This window comes from Hemicordylus capensis, chromosome 5 (assembly GCF_027244095.1).
Source record: "Hemicordylus capensis ecotype Gifberg chromosome 5, rHemCap1.1.pri, whole genome shotgun sequence".
NCBI classification, from domain to species: Eukaryota; Metazoa; Chordata; class Lepidosauria; order Squamata; family Cordylidae; genus Hemicordylus; species Hemicordylus capensis.
The window spans coordinates 18,372,843-18,388,121 of NC_069661.1; the positions used below are offsets into that span (position 1 = coordinate 18,372,843).

Below are 15,279 nucleotides of genomic sequence, written 5' to 3' on the forward strand. Positions count from 1 at the left end.
TGGGACAACTTTCCATCTCCATTATGGAGAAAGCAAAATGCCAATCTCCACCTAAGAGCCAGGAGACCTTAGTTCAAATCAACTGGCTGCAAGTTCTGAGAGCCTAACAGTTGTTGCTTCAAATGTGCCACCTCCCACAGCATAGCAACCCCAACCCAGGGATCTCACAACCCACCAATTGTGGATCTTTGGCTTGCACTGACACCCTACTGTGGCAAAGGATTTTGGCTTCCTTGTGCAGTACCCTTCAGAGATCAGGCTGACCTAGTGGGGGAGAGAAGAGGCAGTGACTTGCTCCGACTTCAGCAGCTGCCTGTAAAGGTTACCCTGCCACTAGATGAGGGGTCAAGGGATCTGCCCAGGCGGCCGTCACCCCACTCGTGAGGGGAAGGGGCACGAGCTGATTGCCAAGGCAGACTCCTGGTCTTGCAGTAGGGATGGCCTGACTTAACAGGCAGTGACTGAAAGCAGGAGAATCTATGAGGTGCTCGGCTAACTGGGGAAACCTTGGAAAGGCAAAACAACCCTCTCACCCTTTTTCAGAGCCGTGGCACAACGGAACATAGATTGGAGGACAGCTGTGGCTGATCCTACCCACCCCTTGGGTCTTCCTGACTGTGGTTTTTTCGATCACTCTACTGTCAGTCCCAGTGAAGACTCCGATTCTAGTAACTTACGTGAACATAGAACATAGGAAGCTGCCATATACTGAGTCAAGGTCCATCTTGCTCAGTATTGCCTGCACAGACTGCCAGCGGCTCCTCCAAGGTTGCAGGCAGGAATCTCTCTCAGGCCTATCTTGGAGATGCTGCCAAGGAGGGAACTTGGAACCTTCTGCTCTTCCCAGAGCGGCTCCATCCCCTGAGGGGAATATCTTACAGTGCTCACACATTGAGTCTCCCTTTCATATACAACTAGGGCAGACCCTGCTTAGCTAAGGGGACAAGTCATGCTTGCTACCACCAGACCAGCTCTCTTCAGCAGAGAAAAGTAGCAGCCCCCTCCTGCCCAGGGGCTTTCCCCACTGCAGCAGCCCCTCCTCTTTACCTTTACTCTAAGCTAGGCTCCCCCACATGCACAAAGAAAGACCGGAGGGTTGAAGTGGTTGCAGCCCTGCTGTGCTTCCTTTACTAGCATGATCCACTGTGAGGTGCTCTGCAGGAAGACTGTCTCCATATGCTCCACGGCACGCTATTGCCCCACGGTGCTTCTAGACACGGTGGGAACTTAGCTGGTATTCAAAATGCTGCAGGGAAAAGTCTACTGTAGGAAACCTGTAGATGCAGGTTCCTCCAAGAAACCTTGCTAGCAGGAACTCACAACGTGCTATGAATGCCCCCTAAGTGAAGAACGTCTTGCTCCAGTTCTTACCTGTATGGTGTTGCCAATTGGGGCTCCCGGGGCTCCTTCCATACTAGTCGTTGACACAGCAGGAGTCATGATAGTCTGGCCAGCAGGCTGCGAAACAGGCTGGAAGGGGTTCTGGAGCATGGGCTGGCCTGCAAGGAGATGCGGAGGCTGGAACGGAACCTGGCCTGGGGGCGGGGCGGAAGCCAGAGGCTGCTGCATCTGGGCTTGTGGGTCTGACAGAGGAGCCATGATGGGGGCTGTGATAGGAACAGGAGGCATGAAGCTGTCTGGTATCTAAGGAGAGAGCGAGAAGAATGAGTAAGAAAAAGCTCCACTTTTCCATTACAACAAATGTGTATTAAAATTGATACACCTGGTGGTGGTTCTATTTATTTATTGTTCAGTTTTTATACCGCCTTTCACAAGACATCCTAAGGTTAATACACAATAAAACTCCGTACAATTTACTAGTGCATTTCAGGGCGGTCCGCCAATGAAAGATTATTCTGGGTGATCAGTCATTGGACTGCTAAACCAGTTAAAAAGTTAGCCAACTGATAACATTTAAATACATTTGGATTTTACCAAAAGCTCAGTTATAGATGCCTTTATAGGAGACATGATGGAAAACTTACAGGCTGGCAATCTGCTGGTGAAGGAAGTGTTGGATGGTTTGCAATACAACACACTCTAATAATGGCTGACATGCAGAGCAAGGATGTCCTGGTGCAGCAAGAGAGAAGCCGAAAAGAACTTCCTAACTGGTGCAGTGGGAAAGTGACAATTTTTGATGTCCTCCATTTCCCCAGGGAGCCCTCCATGCCACCCAAAACTATGTTCGTGAAGATTATACAGGGACAGTGACAAAAATTGTCACTTCCCTGCTGCACCAATGTAATTAGTTGGAAAGTTCTGTTAGGTTGCTCTCGCTGTACCGGTGCATCCTTCTTTTGTATGTTAACCAATGAGTGGTAACTTAAGGGCCGTCTTTAAATATTTTTGTTTACTGCCTACTATACAACCACCACATCATCAGTTACACCTAATGGCGCAGTGGGGAAATGATTTATCAAGCCAGAGGTTGCTGGTTTGAATCCCCGCTGGTGTGTTTCCCAGACTATGGGAAACTCCTATATCAGGTAGCAGTGATACAGGAAGATGCTGAAAGGCATAATCTCATACTGCACGGGAGGAGGCAATGGTAAACCCCTCCTGTATTCTGTCAAAGACAACCACAGGGCTCTGTGGTTGCCAGGAGTCGAAACTGACTTGACAGCACACTTTACCTTATACAACCACCACATTAGAGCCAAACTGGCACAGATTCCCTTCAATCTAGGGTCAAAATACTTCCACTGATCAACTAAAATGTTTTATCTACTGATCACATCAACCGAAGCTCCCAGATGCAATATGCTGGCTTATTCTTTTAAATTATTACTTTCTGAATCAATAAAGGTCAGTTTACTGTTTCTACCAATGAATAATGCCTGGTTAAAAGAAAAAAGAAAAATCACAATATGAGAAATGACTAAGTCAGGAGGAAAGTTAACTCCAATTTTGCTTTGGCTTGCTGGAGAATTACAAATAAAATCAACAAGCAACACTAATGGTTACTAAACATCTCTCTCTCTCTCTCTCTCTCTCTCTCTCTCTCTCTCACACACACACACACACACACACACACACACACACACACAGAAATACTTTGCAGTACCTTCTTTTTCTTTGTAACTCTGTTCAAAGCAGGAGGGTCATTCCAGCCATTCTGAGGTCCTGCAATAAGAAAAATTTGTAAGAATCCTAGATATTTGGGATGGAGAAGAGAGAAATTTGCTGCATTATCTTTGCAAATTAGCATGTTATAAACACCTGCAACTTCCAAAGAGTATATGTTTTGTGTTTGCATGTGTAAATAGTGCAAATCCACCTCTTCAACTCTTTAGCTTAATCTGTTTAGTCCCGATCCTGCAAGTAAAACAAAGCTGGAGTACAGGAAACTGCATCTGACATATTCTGCTTCTGTCACCCTTGCCCTTCTCTTTCTTTCCTTCCTCTGTCAAATTGTAAGCCTCTTTAGGGAGGAAAATGACTTTTTGCTAACGTTACTGTATATAATGTATGGAGTACACAGACGGCGGATTGCTTAGTAATATTTGTTACAATGGGCAATAGTTTGGAACATTTTGTTAGGAGTTGCTCTTCATGGGGCTACAGTTTTACCACCCACATATAAGCTCTTAGGATTTAAGTACTGGATAATACCCTTGAATGTTTACAGTAGAAAACTATGACCAGTATGTGGGCAGGTAATTATTTCAAGATGTTTGCCACTACTTATTTGCCTAGGAAGACTGAGCTGATGTGGAACCCATTTCATTGCTGAAATGGCTGCATTTAATATCATATTGGGAAATAAGGCAGAGGAGACCCCAGATTAACCTAGGGATAACTCCATAGTTTGCACTGACAAAATGTAGAGGATGCACATTCAGATAAATGCTTAGGTAAAATAAAAAGGCATGGAACTGGGCCTGTCAATAATATCAGAGTGTCTCTACAAGGCCAAAATTCAGGCCTTCAGACTGTTATTTTTGGAATAGTTTTGCAATTTTGGGGGAATAATTTTAATTAATTTTAATAATGCATTGTATTTAGAATAACTTTAATTTCCATTGAGCAGCATCCAGACTAGTTATGACTAAGCACCACTGAAATAAATGATACCACTTAGTCATGACTTGACTTCTGTAAATTCCAATGGGACTTAGTCATGTCTAACATGATACTGCCCATCAAGACTAAATCAGGATGTCAAACACTGAGAGAAAGCAGTTAGTTTACACTAACGACTGCTGCGTAGCACATTTTGAATTGAATTGCCCATCATTCTTTCAAGCCGAGATATTATTATTATTATTATTATTATTATTATTATTATTATTATTATTTTATTCAATTTCTATACTGCCCTTCCAAAAACAGCTCAGAAAAGGCAACTAAATTTTGCTGCATTAATACAAAAAGAGAACCACTAGGCTCTTGCAGACCATAAATGCCCAGCAGCACCATTAAAAAGAGAGTTCAGATTAAAGCAGGAAAAGCAGGAACACAAAGCAGCAGTAAACATTCCTATTTTAGCTGCCCAGTTAAGATTTACAACTCTTCTGCACAAAGGCCGTTTTAACAGCCAATGAACACTCTGGCAAATCTTGCTGCCCAGATTCATAAGCATATTAACTAGAAACAAGAGATGAACAGGGCTGAATACTATTCTAAGCCTGGAGCTCCTATGCTTGCAAACACTGTTCCACTCATTTCAGTGGAGGAAACAGATGCTTGTGTGCAAGTGGGATGCAGAGACAGAGCTGTTCTGGTTCAGTGAAATGGATGGGGAAGTCAATATGTGCTAAAATGCACACATTATAGTACCCACAAGACTCCAGAACAGAGTTAAGGGGCTGGGGATCAACTCTGCTTGATACATGTGGCTGGGGATGATGGGAGTTGTAGTCCAACATCTAGGGACCCAAGTTTGAGAATCTCTAGTAAATGGAATGTCGCTAACGTTGGCCAGAATCCCAAAGGGGTGTGGGCACAAGTTCCTAAGCTACCTTTACAGAAAATATGGAAGCAGCTCTTAAGAAAAACCTGAGACCAGGAGAATCAGCAAACCTTTGTTTTTCTTTCCTAATTAATAATTATTTCCCCCCCCCAAAAACAATGCAAAATTATTCCAAAAAGAACAGTCCTGAATCCCCTCTAGGGATTGGGAGCCTCCTAGCAGTGGGTGTTTCAATCATTTGGGGTATAGAGAAATAGGTTTGCAACCCCCGTGTAGACCACATGATGACTTGCCTGCCCAGGGGGAAGATTGCAGACTTTATGTGGCATCTAGATAGGCTGTTAGGCAGTGCTGGGGAAAAGTTAGCTGTTGTGGTGTGTTGGCACCAATGATGTTAGGAAATGCAGTTGGGAGGCCCTGGAAGTCAAATTTAGGCCGCTAGGTAGCATACTGAAGTCCAGAACCCTCTGGGTAGAGTTCTCTGAAGTGCTACCTGTTCTACATGCAGGACCAGCAAGACAGGCGGAACTGAGGCATTTCGATGCATGGACAAGATGGTGGTGTTGGGAGGAGGGGTTTAGATTTGTTAGGCACTGGGATACATTTTGGAGCAAGCAAAGCCTGTACAAAAGGGAAAGGCTCCACTTGAACCAAGATGGAACTAGATGGCTGCCGCTATAAAAAAGGCTGCAGAACAGCTTTTAAAATCATGCCTAGGTGATTGCCGACAGAAACCGGGTGGTATCTGGTTTGGCAAGCAAAATCCCCTAAGATGTAAGGATGAAACATTTTCAGATAAACCAAAAGGGGACAGAGCAGACAGAAACACATGACAGCTAGTCAAAAAGGCCATATGACAGTGAGAGAGAAAGAGAGAGAGCAAACGCTAATGCCAGGTAAGATCCTCTGCTTATAGGTGTTTGTATATCAATGCCAGAAGCCTCCAAGCCAAGATAGGTGAGCTGGAGTGCTTGGTTGCTAATGAAAACATAGATATAGTGGGCATAATGGAAATCTGGTGCAACAATTAGAACCAATGGAAAACTGTTATTCCTGGATACAAACTCTACAGAAAGGATAAGAAGGGTGTGTGTGAACACCCCCCCCCCCTTCTTATCCTTTCTGTAGAGTTTGTGAGGGGTGAAGTAGCACTTTATATTAAAGAAGGGATAGAATCCAACAAGCTAGAAAACCTAGGAGGTCCAGAGTCCTCCACAAAATCATTATGGGTGACAAAAAGAGAACTGAATGGAAATGTATTCCTAGGGGCATGCTATCACCCTCCAGCATCAGAGGCAAAATGCATCGACATACCAGTTGCAGGGAAGTAACCTCAGGAGAGAGGGGATGCCCTCAGCTCTTGCCTGGGGCTTTCCCAGAGGTATATGGAGGGCCACACCGTGAAACAGGATGCCGGGCTAGATAGGCCTTGGGCCTGATCCAGCAGGGCTATTCTTACAGATCCCATATCCGGTCCATGAAAGCTATCATTTCTATATTACTACTAATAAGCTGTTTTGAGGGCCTGGGTCAAGTAGGAATAGATTATTAATGCTTTCATCAATAGAAGTAACTCCTTCCTGCCGTGTTTGAATAGAATGAATTGTAAAATGGCCAATACAGGAGAATCTACTGGTAGAATTTGCTCTTGTTCAAGAGTCTGCAGGATTTTCTCACAGGTGTGTTTCAGATACAGCCTTCACACTGTCTCTCTAGCCTTTCAGTCGTGTCTGACTCTCGGTCACTCTATGGATCGACACACTCCATGCTGTCCTACCTCGTACTGCCTTCACTAGGACCTGCTATACTGAAGCCAACAAAGGCTGCTTACGTTAAAAAAGGAAAGGCAAATTTATTACACAACAGCACTAAATGAGCAAGAACACAGCTAGCACTTATAACCACACAGTGTAAACTCTAGGATCCACTCAATCTTTTTGAGAAACTGGATAACCATCCTGCATGGCTCTGCAGTTCGTTTGCAAATACAGGTAGGGCTATGTGTATGCTGTGAATATTCCATGGGAACATATTGGGGATATGTGCAGAGATGGCACAGAATTTGGCTTCTTGAACATGTCTGCTGTTCCCTTTGCTTTTTTTAAAAAAAAAAATCAAGTCAAATGTGTGTTTTACATGTCCCTCTCACCCACAACTACAAGTTACTCACCTGTCAGGTAAGGGGACCCTGGAGATGCCAGGTGAGAGCTCTTGGGCTGTGGTGCCAGGCCATGGCAGAGCTCCTTTGCCCAGGCCCCAGTGATGCATTTGGGACTGAAGGGTGGGAGTGAGCTTGCCCTCCCCCTCTAGCCCCAAGCCCATCCTGGGAGCTTTCCTGGGCTAAAGGGCTGAACCTCTGGATCTTAAGGCCCCGGCCAGCTGAGGCACTGGCTACTTAGCAGCAGAGCTCATAGCTTTGTATGCAGAGGGCCCCAGCTTCAGTCTCTGGATTTCTAGGCAGAGCTGGGAAAAACCCTGTCTAGAACTCTGGAGAACCACTGCCAGTCAGAGGATGCAGAACTGAGCCAGATGGATTAATGCTCTGACTCGGCAGTAATCCAACTCCATACGGTGCTCCTATATTTCGTGCCTGAACACTGCTCCCTGCTGCTAGGAATTTTGCCTTGCAGTACAAGAGCACTCCCTTGCCCATGATGGTCCTGGGGCTCTTGTAGGCTGCCAAGGTCATTCTGCTGTTTTTTGGTCCGGATGGGGAGCCTCTAGTGGAAAGAGAGAGCCTCACCAACACAGCCCCCTCCACTCCAGTTCTTCATTTTGTGCATCTGCATGAGTGGACGACAGGTTACAAAGAGATTATGCAAATCTGTGCATAACTGGTAAATTGCAGGGTTTTGTTGTTGTTTTTAACAATCACAGCACACACACAGCCGACTGAAGAGCAGTTGCAACCATTTCTGAAGGCTGCATGGCAACTGCTTCTCAGCACTTCTGATTGCAGAGTGCAGCTGCAGAATCCCTTTGCTCAAAGGACTGTTCCAATAATTCTAGTGCAGACCATGGAAATCAATATTTAGACACTATGATGCCAGTAATGCTATAAACATCAGTTTTAAAAGTTTTTCACATCTGTGGTTATAAATTCCAGCTCTGCCATTTGATTGGAGCCATTTGTCTTCATTAAAATGTTAAATTTCATTGAGTTTAACAAGTACAGGCTGTTGAATTTGTAGTCACATGCACTGCTGCTGTCTGATTCATTAAATTCCCATGCTGTGACTTAATGATTTCCATTTTAGGCTGTAGCTAATTCACCTTGCAGGATACTGGCCTGGTCTTGTATGGATTGATATTCTGCAGACAAAATGCAAAAACAACTCAGGAGCGGTTTTAAAAAGAGATCTACTACTTTCTATTATTAGCTTTCCAAGGTATGTATAAACCAGAACATCACTTCTGAGATGCAAAGAACAGGCTGGATATGAACATTTTTACCACAAAGCTAGCTCTATGCCTCCAGAGTTTTATCAGACCACCTTGGTCTGATAAACCACCTTGGGATAGTTTTATAAAAGGCAATCTAACAATAAATAAATAAAATTGAACAAGTTTCCCTCATCAACAGAGGCTTTGAGACCTTCAGACAGAACACATTTAAAGAGTTATGTTGTCTCTGTTTTTAAGAAGTGAATCCAACCATTTACTAATGGAACCGGGCTACTGAAAACATTCTTTGAACATTTCACCAAGGATTTGTGGGGTGTGGATGACAGAGCATCAACTAGTTAGGGCAGGAGATAGATAATGGTTAGGTCCCTGCAAGATGCCATTTGGTTCTCTTGTGCCATCCAGAACTATTTGCTCGGCAAAAGCCTGCAATTCCCCTGTTCTCCACCTGGGGCACACTATTGTCTAGCTAGAACAGGGGTTCCCAACAAGGCCTTTCCACATAGGCTCATCTGGCACAGGGAACTGTAGATTTTGGGATATGCTATAAGGCTGGGCTTTTCAAAGGACGGCACAGTATATAAGATGGTACAAGTACCACTGTGGTTGAAAATCAGTGAGCTATGGTGCACACTCAGTTCCAGTGAGGACAAGCTAGGCCTGTAGGGCTAAAACCATGGCCCTGTATGAGCTAATTCTAGAACTCACAAGACACTGTCTTGTAAATAATGAAAGAAAAGCCAAGGAAGCTCATCTGCCATCAATGGTCTTCTCACGGAGGAGTTCCCACTAAGTTCCAGGGAACTCTAGTTTGAAAGTCACCGGTGGTATAGACAGAATGCTGACATTGGATTAGAGAAACCAGGGTTCCAATTCCTGCTCATCAATCAAGTTTACTGGATGATTATGGGTGTCATTTTCTTTCAACTTCACTTTATCTTACAGTGGTGATGTGTGGATACATGGGGAAATCCTTTCAACACTACCCAAAGTTCTTTAGATGAAGAAATGTGGAAATAAATTTAACTAGAACTAATGGAGTCTATTTTCCACTTATTTTAACACTTTGACTCTTACCTAGGACCTCCTCCCATGTGCCATGAATCTGGTTTGTATCCAACTGGCAGCACATGGGTTACAAAGGCGTGTTGCCTACACTTTGAGAAGCCATCTTGAACCAACATGGCAGACAGGCAAAAAAAAAAAAAAAAAAAAAAAAAAATCACCATTGGGGCTCCCTCCCATATGCTGTTAATTTGGTTTGTATCAGACTGGAAACACAAACATTGTTAGAGGGGCACACACAGGCACAAACATGATGATCGAATTAGTCTTCTTCCCTATGGGAAGTAGCCTGACAAATGGCAAGGGCTGAATACAAAAGGTTGTATTGCAGTCCACCCGTCTTCCATGCTCCCTGGGGTGATGCAGAGAAGATGATGCTCCGTCAAAGATTCTGAAATGTGACCTCTGCCCTAACCATCCAATGCAGAGGCAATACCAGACCACACCCAGACTAGTCTTCCTAGCGTAAATGCTGTTTTACTAGGCTAAAGTAACGATGCAGCACATGGCCACTGCGTAAAGAAGTTAACTTCTAGAGTAGTTCTTGCACCAGTGCAATTTGTTGCACAACCTTTGCATAAGTCCGTATATGTAGAAACTGGGAACTCATTGTGCAATACACATTTGGGCAGTTCCTCTTCCGCTAGAGGTAATGCAGCTTTGCAGAGCATCATAACCACGCAAGTTCCTTCTGCAAGCACCACTGTGGATACTACCTATTGTCTTTAAAGACTGATCTAATGAGTTTTCTTTTAATTGGAAGTGCAAGTTTATAGATGCTTCTGTTCAGAGATGCGATCAGGGACGTGGCAGAACAATTCTTTTGCTTAAAGTCAGCACAAAGTCTTGAATGTCAGTCACGTGGGGCGCCTAGTTAACTGGGCACTTAGGCAGCAGCCCAGCCTTCATGGTTATTGACAATGCTACCTCTCTGATGCAACAGAACCCTGTATAATTTGATAAGGCCCAAGCTGGTGTTCTTTGCAAGTGTCCGATCCAACCAAGAACTGGAATGCAAAGAAATTAGAAAAGTAACTGATGCATCGATTCTGCATTGTCTTGGAGGGCTTCCTGATGCCTGCACCCCTCCAGGCCTGGAAATGATGTTTTTTCAACCACTGCCATCCCTTCATGTAAGTAACACAGAGGGGTGGTAGTGAGGTGGGACCCACCCAGACCAGGAGAGGCGAAGGCTGAGGGCAGGGCTTCTAGGTCCTGTCACACTCCCTATGACATCACTGAGAAAGTGATGGGGCCTATAACAATTAGTTTGAAATATCTGGGAGGGATCCTCCTAATTCATTCATTTTCAGAAGATCAATTATGAATTGGATGTAAGAGGTTCACTCATTACTACTGAAAACCGGCAGTCACCAGAAACAACAGAAATCTTGTAGCACCTTAAAGACTAACAAATGCATTTCAGCATAAGCTTTCATGGACACTTTCAGTTTATGCTGTGCAACCAGACGACTCTTTTTGAGTCAACAGACTAAGACGGCTAATCCTCTGGATGTTTTAGTTATCTTTGGTGCAGCAAGAGGCTTTAAATCCTAGGAATGAATTCTCGAAGTACTCCAGTCTTTTTCTTTTAAGCAGTAAAAAGAGCAATTGTCGTTAGTAGTCTGCAAAGGCAGCTGCTGTAGAAGTAATGTCATTTCACTTCACCTCCTGGGAAAATGTACCCCCCCCCCCAATATCTCTAACAAAATACACATGTCATGTCTTCCTCCTCTAGTAGTCAATTGTAATTATTTTTTTTAAGCTGAATGACACTGATAAAGAGCCGGGTCTGTTATCATGCATTAAAGCTACCCAAGCCAAAACCATTTACAAAAGCAGGGTCAAAACAGCTCTTTGGTTCCGAGTCACGCACTTTTCATGCCATGCCAACACACACATAACAACAAAGGTTCAGGTCATGCACACATGCTTCTGTTTAGTTTATGGTGAGGAAAGCTGAATGCTTCTAAAGGCGCTTCTAAGTTGTTTCATCAGTACCATTTCTCACAGCTGGTTCAAAACTGCAGCCTCAAGTCACACATATTAGTGTGACCCCAGATGAGAAGCAGCAGTTATCAGAAGGGCATGGGGAGTGATATATTGGGTCACTGGCTCAATACCATTGTGTTTTGCTTAGAATTAGGATATAATTTGTACACTGATTATGGCCTTTAATTTTCATTCATTCATTCAAGGGAAAGTTCCGATCAATATAAGCTTTACTTGAAATGAGAACCCTAACTCCACATAATGCATTTTCCAGGGCTCCTAAGTGAGAAGATGCCAGCCCCATTCAGCGAGATACTTTAAGACAAAGGACGTCATACAGTATCAAATGTGACTGCACCACAGCGAGAATACCTGGTGGGCAGATGTGGCCAACCCCAGCTTCCTGGCACACATTAACTGTATAATATTTTGTATTTTCTGGGAAGAGCATCTAGGCTCCAGGTTCCCTCCCTGGCAGCATCTCCAAGATAGGGCTGAGAGAGATTCCTGCCTGCACCCTTGGAGAAGCTGCTGCCGGTCTGGGTAGACAATACTGAGCTAGATAGACCAATGGTCTGACTCAGTATATGGCAGCTTCCTATGTTCCTATGTACATCTCATTATGGATTAGCACAAACATGTTCACATGTGTGAAGCAGCCATCAGGTAAAAGCCCAACTCTGCATTTATCCTCACTGCTGTTTATAAAAGTGGCCAACGTAAGTCAGGTTTGAGGGCTTATGGCTGACAGAATCAGAACTGGAAGGGAATGCAGGGCTTCTAACCCCACTTGGTGCCCCAAGCCAGAACCTCGACACATCAACCTCGGCAAACCTACAGGCCTTCATCCATGCAGTCTAGACCAGGGATTCTCAACAATGGGTCCCCAGATGTTACTGGACTTCAACTCTCATAACCACCAGCCCCAGTGGCCTTTGGTTGGGGATTCTGGGAGTTGAAGTCCAACATCTGGGGACCCAACATTGAGAATCCCTGGTCTAGACCACTTTGTGCCTCAAGCAGGGAGTACGGGCATTACAGCAAACAGGTCTGGGTATTCAAGTGTGAGGGAAAGCTGGTTAGAACAGGCTATCTAGTCCTCAGTGTCCCAGCTATCAAGACAGGCCAAAGGGACTAACAAAGTAAGAATGTTGGTCAATCATGTCTTGAAGACCAAGAGGGCACTTAAGAGCTGCCTTTTATTTCTCCTGGAGTGATGCAGTTGCTACTGCCATGATGCTTGAGGAAAGTACAAAGCCACTGCCTGCCAGGTGTGATTACATCTGTGTGCTTAAATAAATATGCAAGGACAGCTGTATCACAGGATCAGAAGCTTGACATGTTTCGGGAGCAGGGAATGTTGGGGCATGAATAGCAGGGTGTACACTTCACGATGGCAGGCTTGGGGTGCTCAGCTAGTTGCTTGTGATCTGTGACGAACATAAATTTGGGACACAATAGAAGCAGCAGCAGCCACTAGACTCCATTCCACATCCATTTGACTAGACAGTCCTCCACTCTGATGAGTGGCTGGTTTTGGGGCTGCTACCTAATTCACAGACACAAAGGTGCTGATTTTGGCTTCGGGTTAGCACATTCAGGTTCCCCTTCAGTTGATAACAGCTTTTTGTAACCACACATCAGCCCACGAGCCAGGCACTGAAGGGCTCTCTGAATGTACAGTCTATTTCTGTACGTTCTGACTCACAATGTGGAAGCTATTGTGCTGCTTGGTTCCAGCAGTAAGTGAGCAAGTCCTACATGCTACACAGTGGGCAGAAAGGCAATGGGTGATGATGACACTTTCAGAAGACACCAGCACGTAACCAAACTTTTGCACTGCGAATAAACATGCCAAAGAGACATATGCATATCTATGCCCCGATTCCAAAATGCAAAAAAAGCCCCCTTTCAAGCGCAGACCTGTCCTTTGGGATGCAGAGAACTCAGCGGTTGCAGACTCTGTACCTGTGGGTCCAGGAGGCAGCCCAAACGGCATAGAGGATGCTGGGCCTCCTGGCCTGCCATGCTGGAAGGAAGCATCAGAGGGAGGAGGGGGAGGCGGCGGCAGAGAAGAGGGATTCAAGGTTGTTGGAGAAGCTTGGGGCTGTGCTGGATATAAGGGAGAAGGCATGGTACTGGGAGGATTTGAGGGCATATAAGGAGGATTGGGGTTAGCGTAAGAGGCTGAAGCAGGAGGAGCAAGAGGTTGTTGTTGTGGCTGATAGAGTGACGGTCCCCCCGTTCCAAAAGAATACGGCTGTGCTGGCTGACAAGCTATACAGAAGGGGAAGGAAAGGAGAATTTTAGTTAGTAAAGAGAGTTCTGACTCATATGTTGAAAATATATCCCTCCGTCGAGGGATGTTTTCTCTCTCTTCATAATTATTCTGGATCATAGACTTTGACTTATTTCCATTGACATGACCCATGTAACAGAAAAAAAGGAGAGCTGGTCTTGTGGTAGGAAGCAAGCCTTGTCCCCTTAGCTAAGCAGGGTCTGCCCTGGTTGCATATGAAAGGGAGACTTGATGTGTGAGCACTGAGATATTCCCCTCAGGGGACGGAGCTGCTCTGGGAAGAGCATCTAGGTTCCAAGTTCCTCCCCTGGCATCTCCAAGATACGGCTGAGAGATTCCTGCCTGTAACCTTGGAGAAGCCGCTGCCAGTCTGTGTAGACAATAATGAGCGAGATGGACCAATGGTCTGACTCAGTATATGGCAGCTTCCTATGTTATTGAAAAACAGTCTTCATTGCTTCTAGGTAAAAGATGAACGGGTGGGTGGGGGATTAACATGAGGATTTATTAAAAAATTAACAATTCACATTTACTAATGCACAGGACACATTATTCACCAAATGAATAATTTGAAATTATAGTCATTAACATTGGACAGACAATTCCCGGCTCCCCCAAAATCTCTGTCCCCTATTCTGCCCTAATGTTAGAAATTGCTTGGATATTAAGTATTGTAACATTAGCTATTCACTTTATGGTGGGGAGGGAGTAAGGAAAGAATATGAACACAAGACTGCAGTTGTTTTACTGCAAAATCTATAGCTTATTTATTCAACATCTCTAAGATGTCCTAAGAGCCATCTGTCAATTCTAACAAGCACCAATGTCACAGAGCAGACCATGAACTGGATTTGAATGAGAGAGAACCAGAGACAGGAGGTTTAAATCACTGCTCTGCCATAAATCTCACTGAGGGTGGGGGCTTCACGCAAATTACACACTCTCTCTCTTGCCCCTTCAATATTGCTAGGAAGACATTGTAAGATATGGATAACTTGTAGACCATTCTGAGCTCTTAAAATAAGATGGGGGAACAAATCAAACTTGTTATACTTTATTAGTATGATTAGGGGTTCTCAATGATGGGACATTGTAGTCCAACAACATCAGGGGACCCAAGTTAGAGAACCATGGAATAAAATTATTTGTATCTTGTTTTTCTTGTCAAATCCAGAGATTTATATATGGTTACTGTTTAACAGTGATGGTCAATATCTGTGTTCTTGGGGACCACTGTTTATCCAGGCAGTGGTCTGCAGCCAGGAACATGGTCTGTGGTCGGTCCCCCATGATGGGGATTCTCAGTTATGGAGATGATGCACGCAGGCACAGCACAATTCACAAAATTCTGTATTTGTGTACACAAGGTCCAAAAAGAGATGAAGCACAAGTGTGGAATATCTTTCTTCAAACCTGATTTGTTTTCCTCATGAGAAAAATTAGGGGTTAATTTTTTACCCTACTTTGAGTAACATTACATAAGAACATAAAGAAAAGCCCTGCTGGATCAAGCCAAGGTCTATCTAGTCCAACATCCTGTTATCCACAGTGGCCCACCAGATGCCTCTGAGAAGCCTACAAGCAGGAGATGAAGGCATGTACC

General features: G+C 44.5%; 1 protein-coding gene across 14 annotated transcripts in view; it reads right to left on the bottom strand.

The window, feature by feature from the left end:
• Positions 1–15,279, bottom strand: part of SEC31A (SEC31 homolog A, COPII coat complex component) — a 97,736-nt gene that overhangs the window by 6,126 nt on the left and 76,331 nt on the right. For 8 of the 14 annotated variants that reach the window (XM_053252138.1, XM_053252137.1, XM_053252143.1 and 5 more), the window contains 4 exons: positions 13,301–13,654; positions 8,189–8,227; positions 3,068–3,126; positions 1,372–1,644 (listed from right to left, as the gene is read on the bottom strand). In XM_053252138.1, coding sequence (XP_053108113.1) covers positions 1,372–1,644; positions 3,068–3,126; positions 8,189–8,227; positions 13,301–13,654 — 725 coding nt within the window. The remainder of the gene's footprint in view (positions 1–1,371; positions 1,645–3,067; positions 3,127–8,188; positions 8,228–13,300; positions 13,655–15,279) is intronic. The other 6 variants (XM_053252141.1, XM_053252146.1, XM_053252144.1 and 3 more) reach the window with 3 other exon arrangements.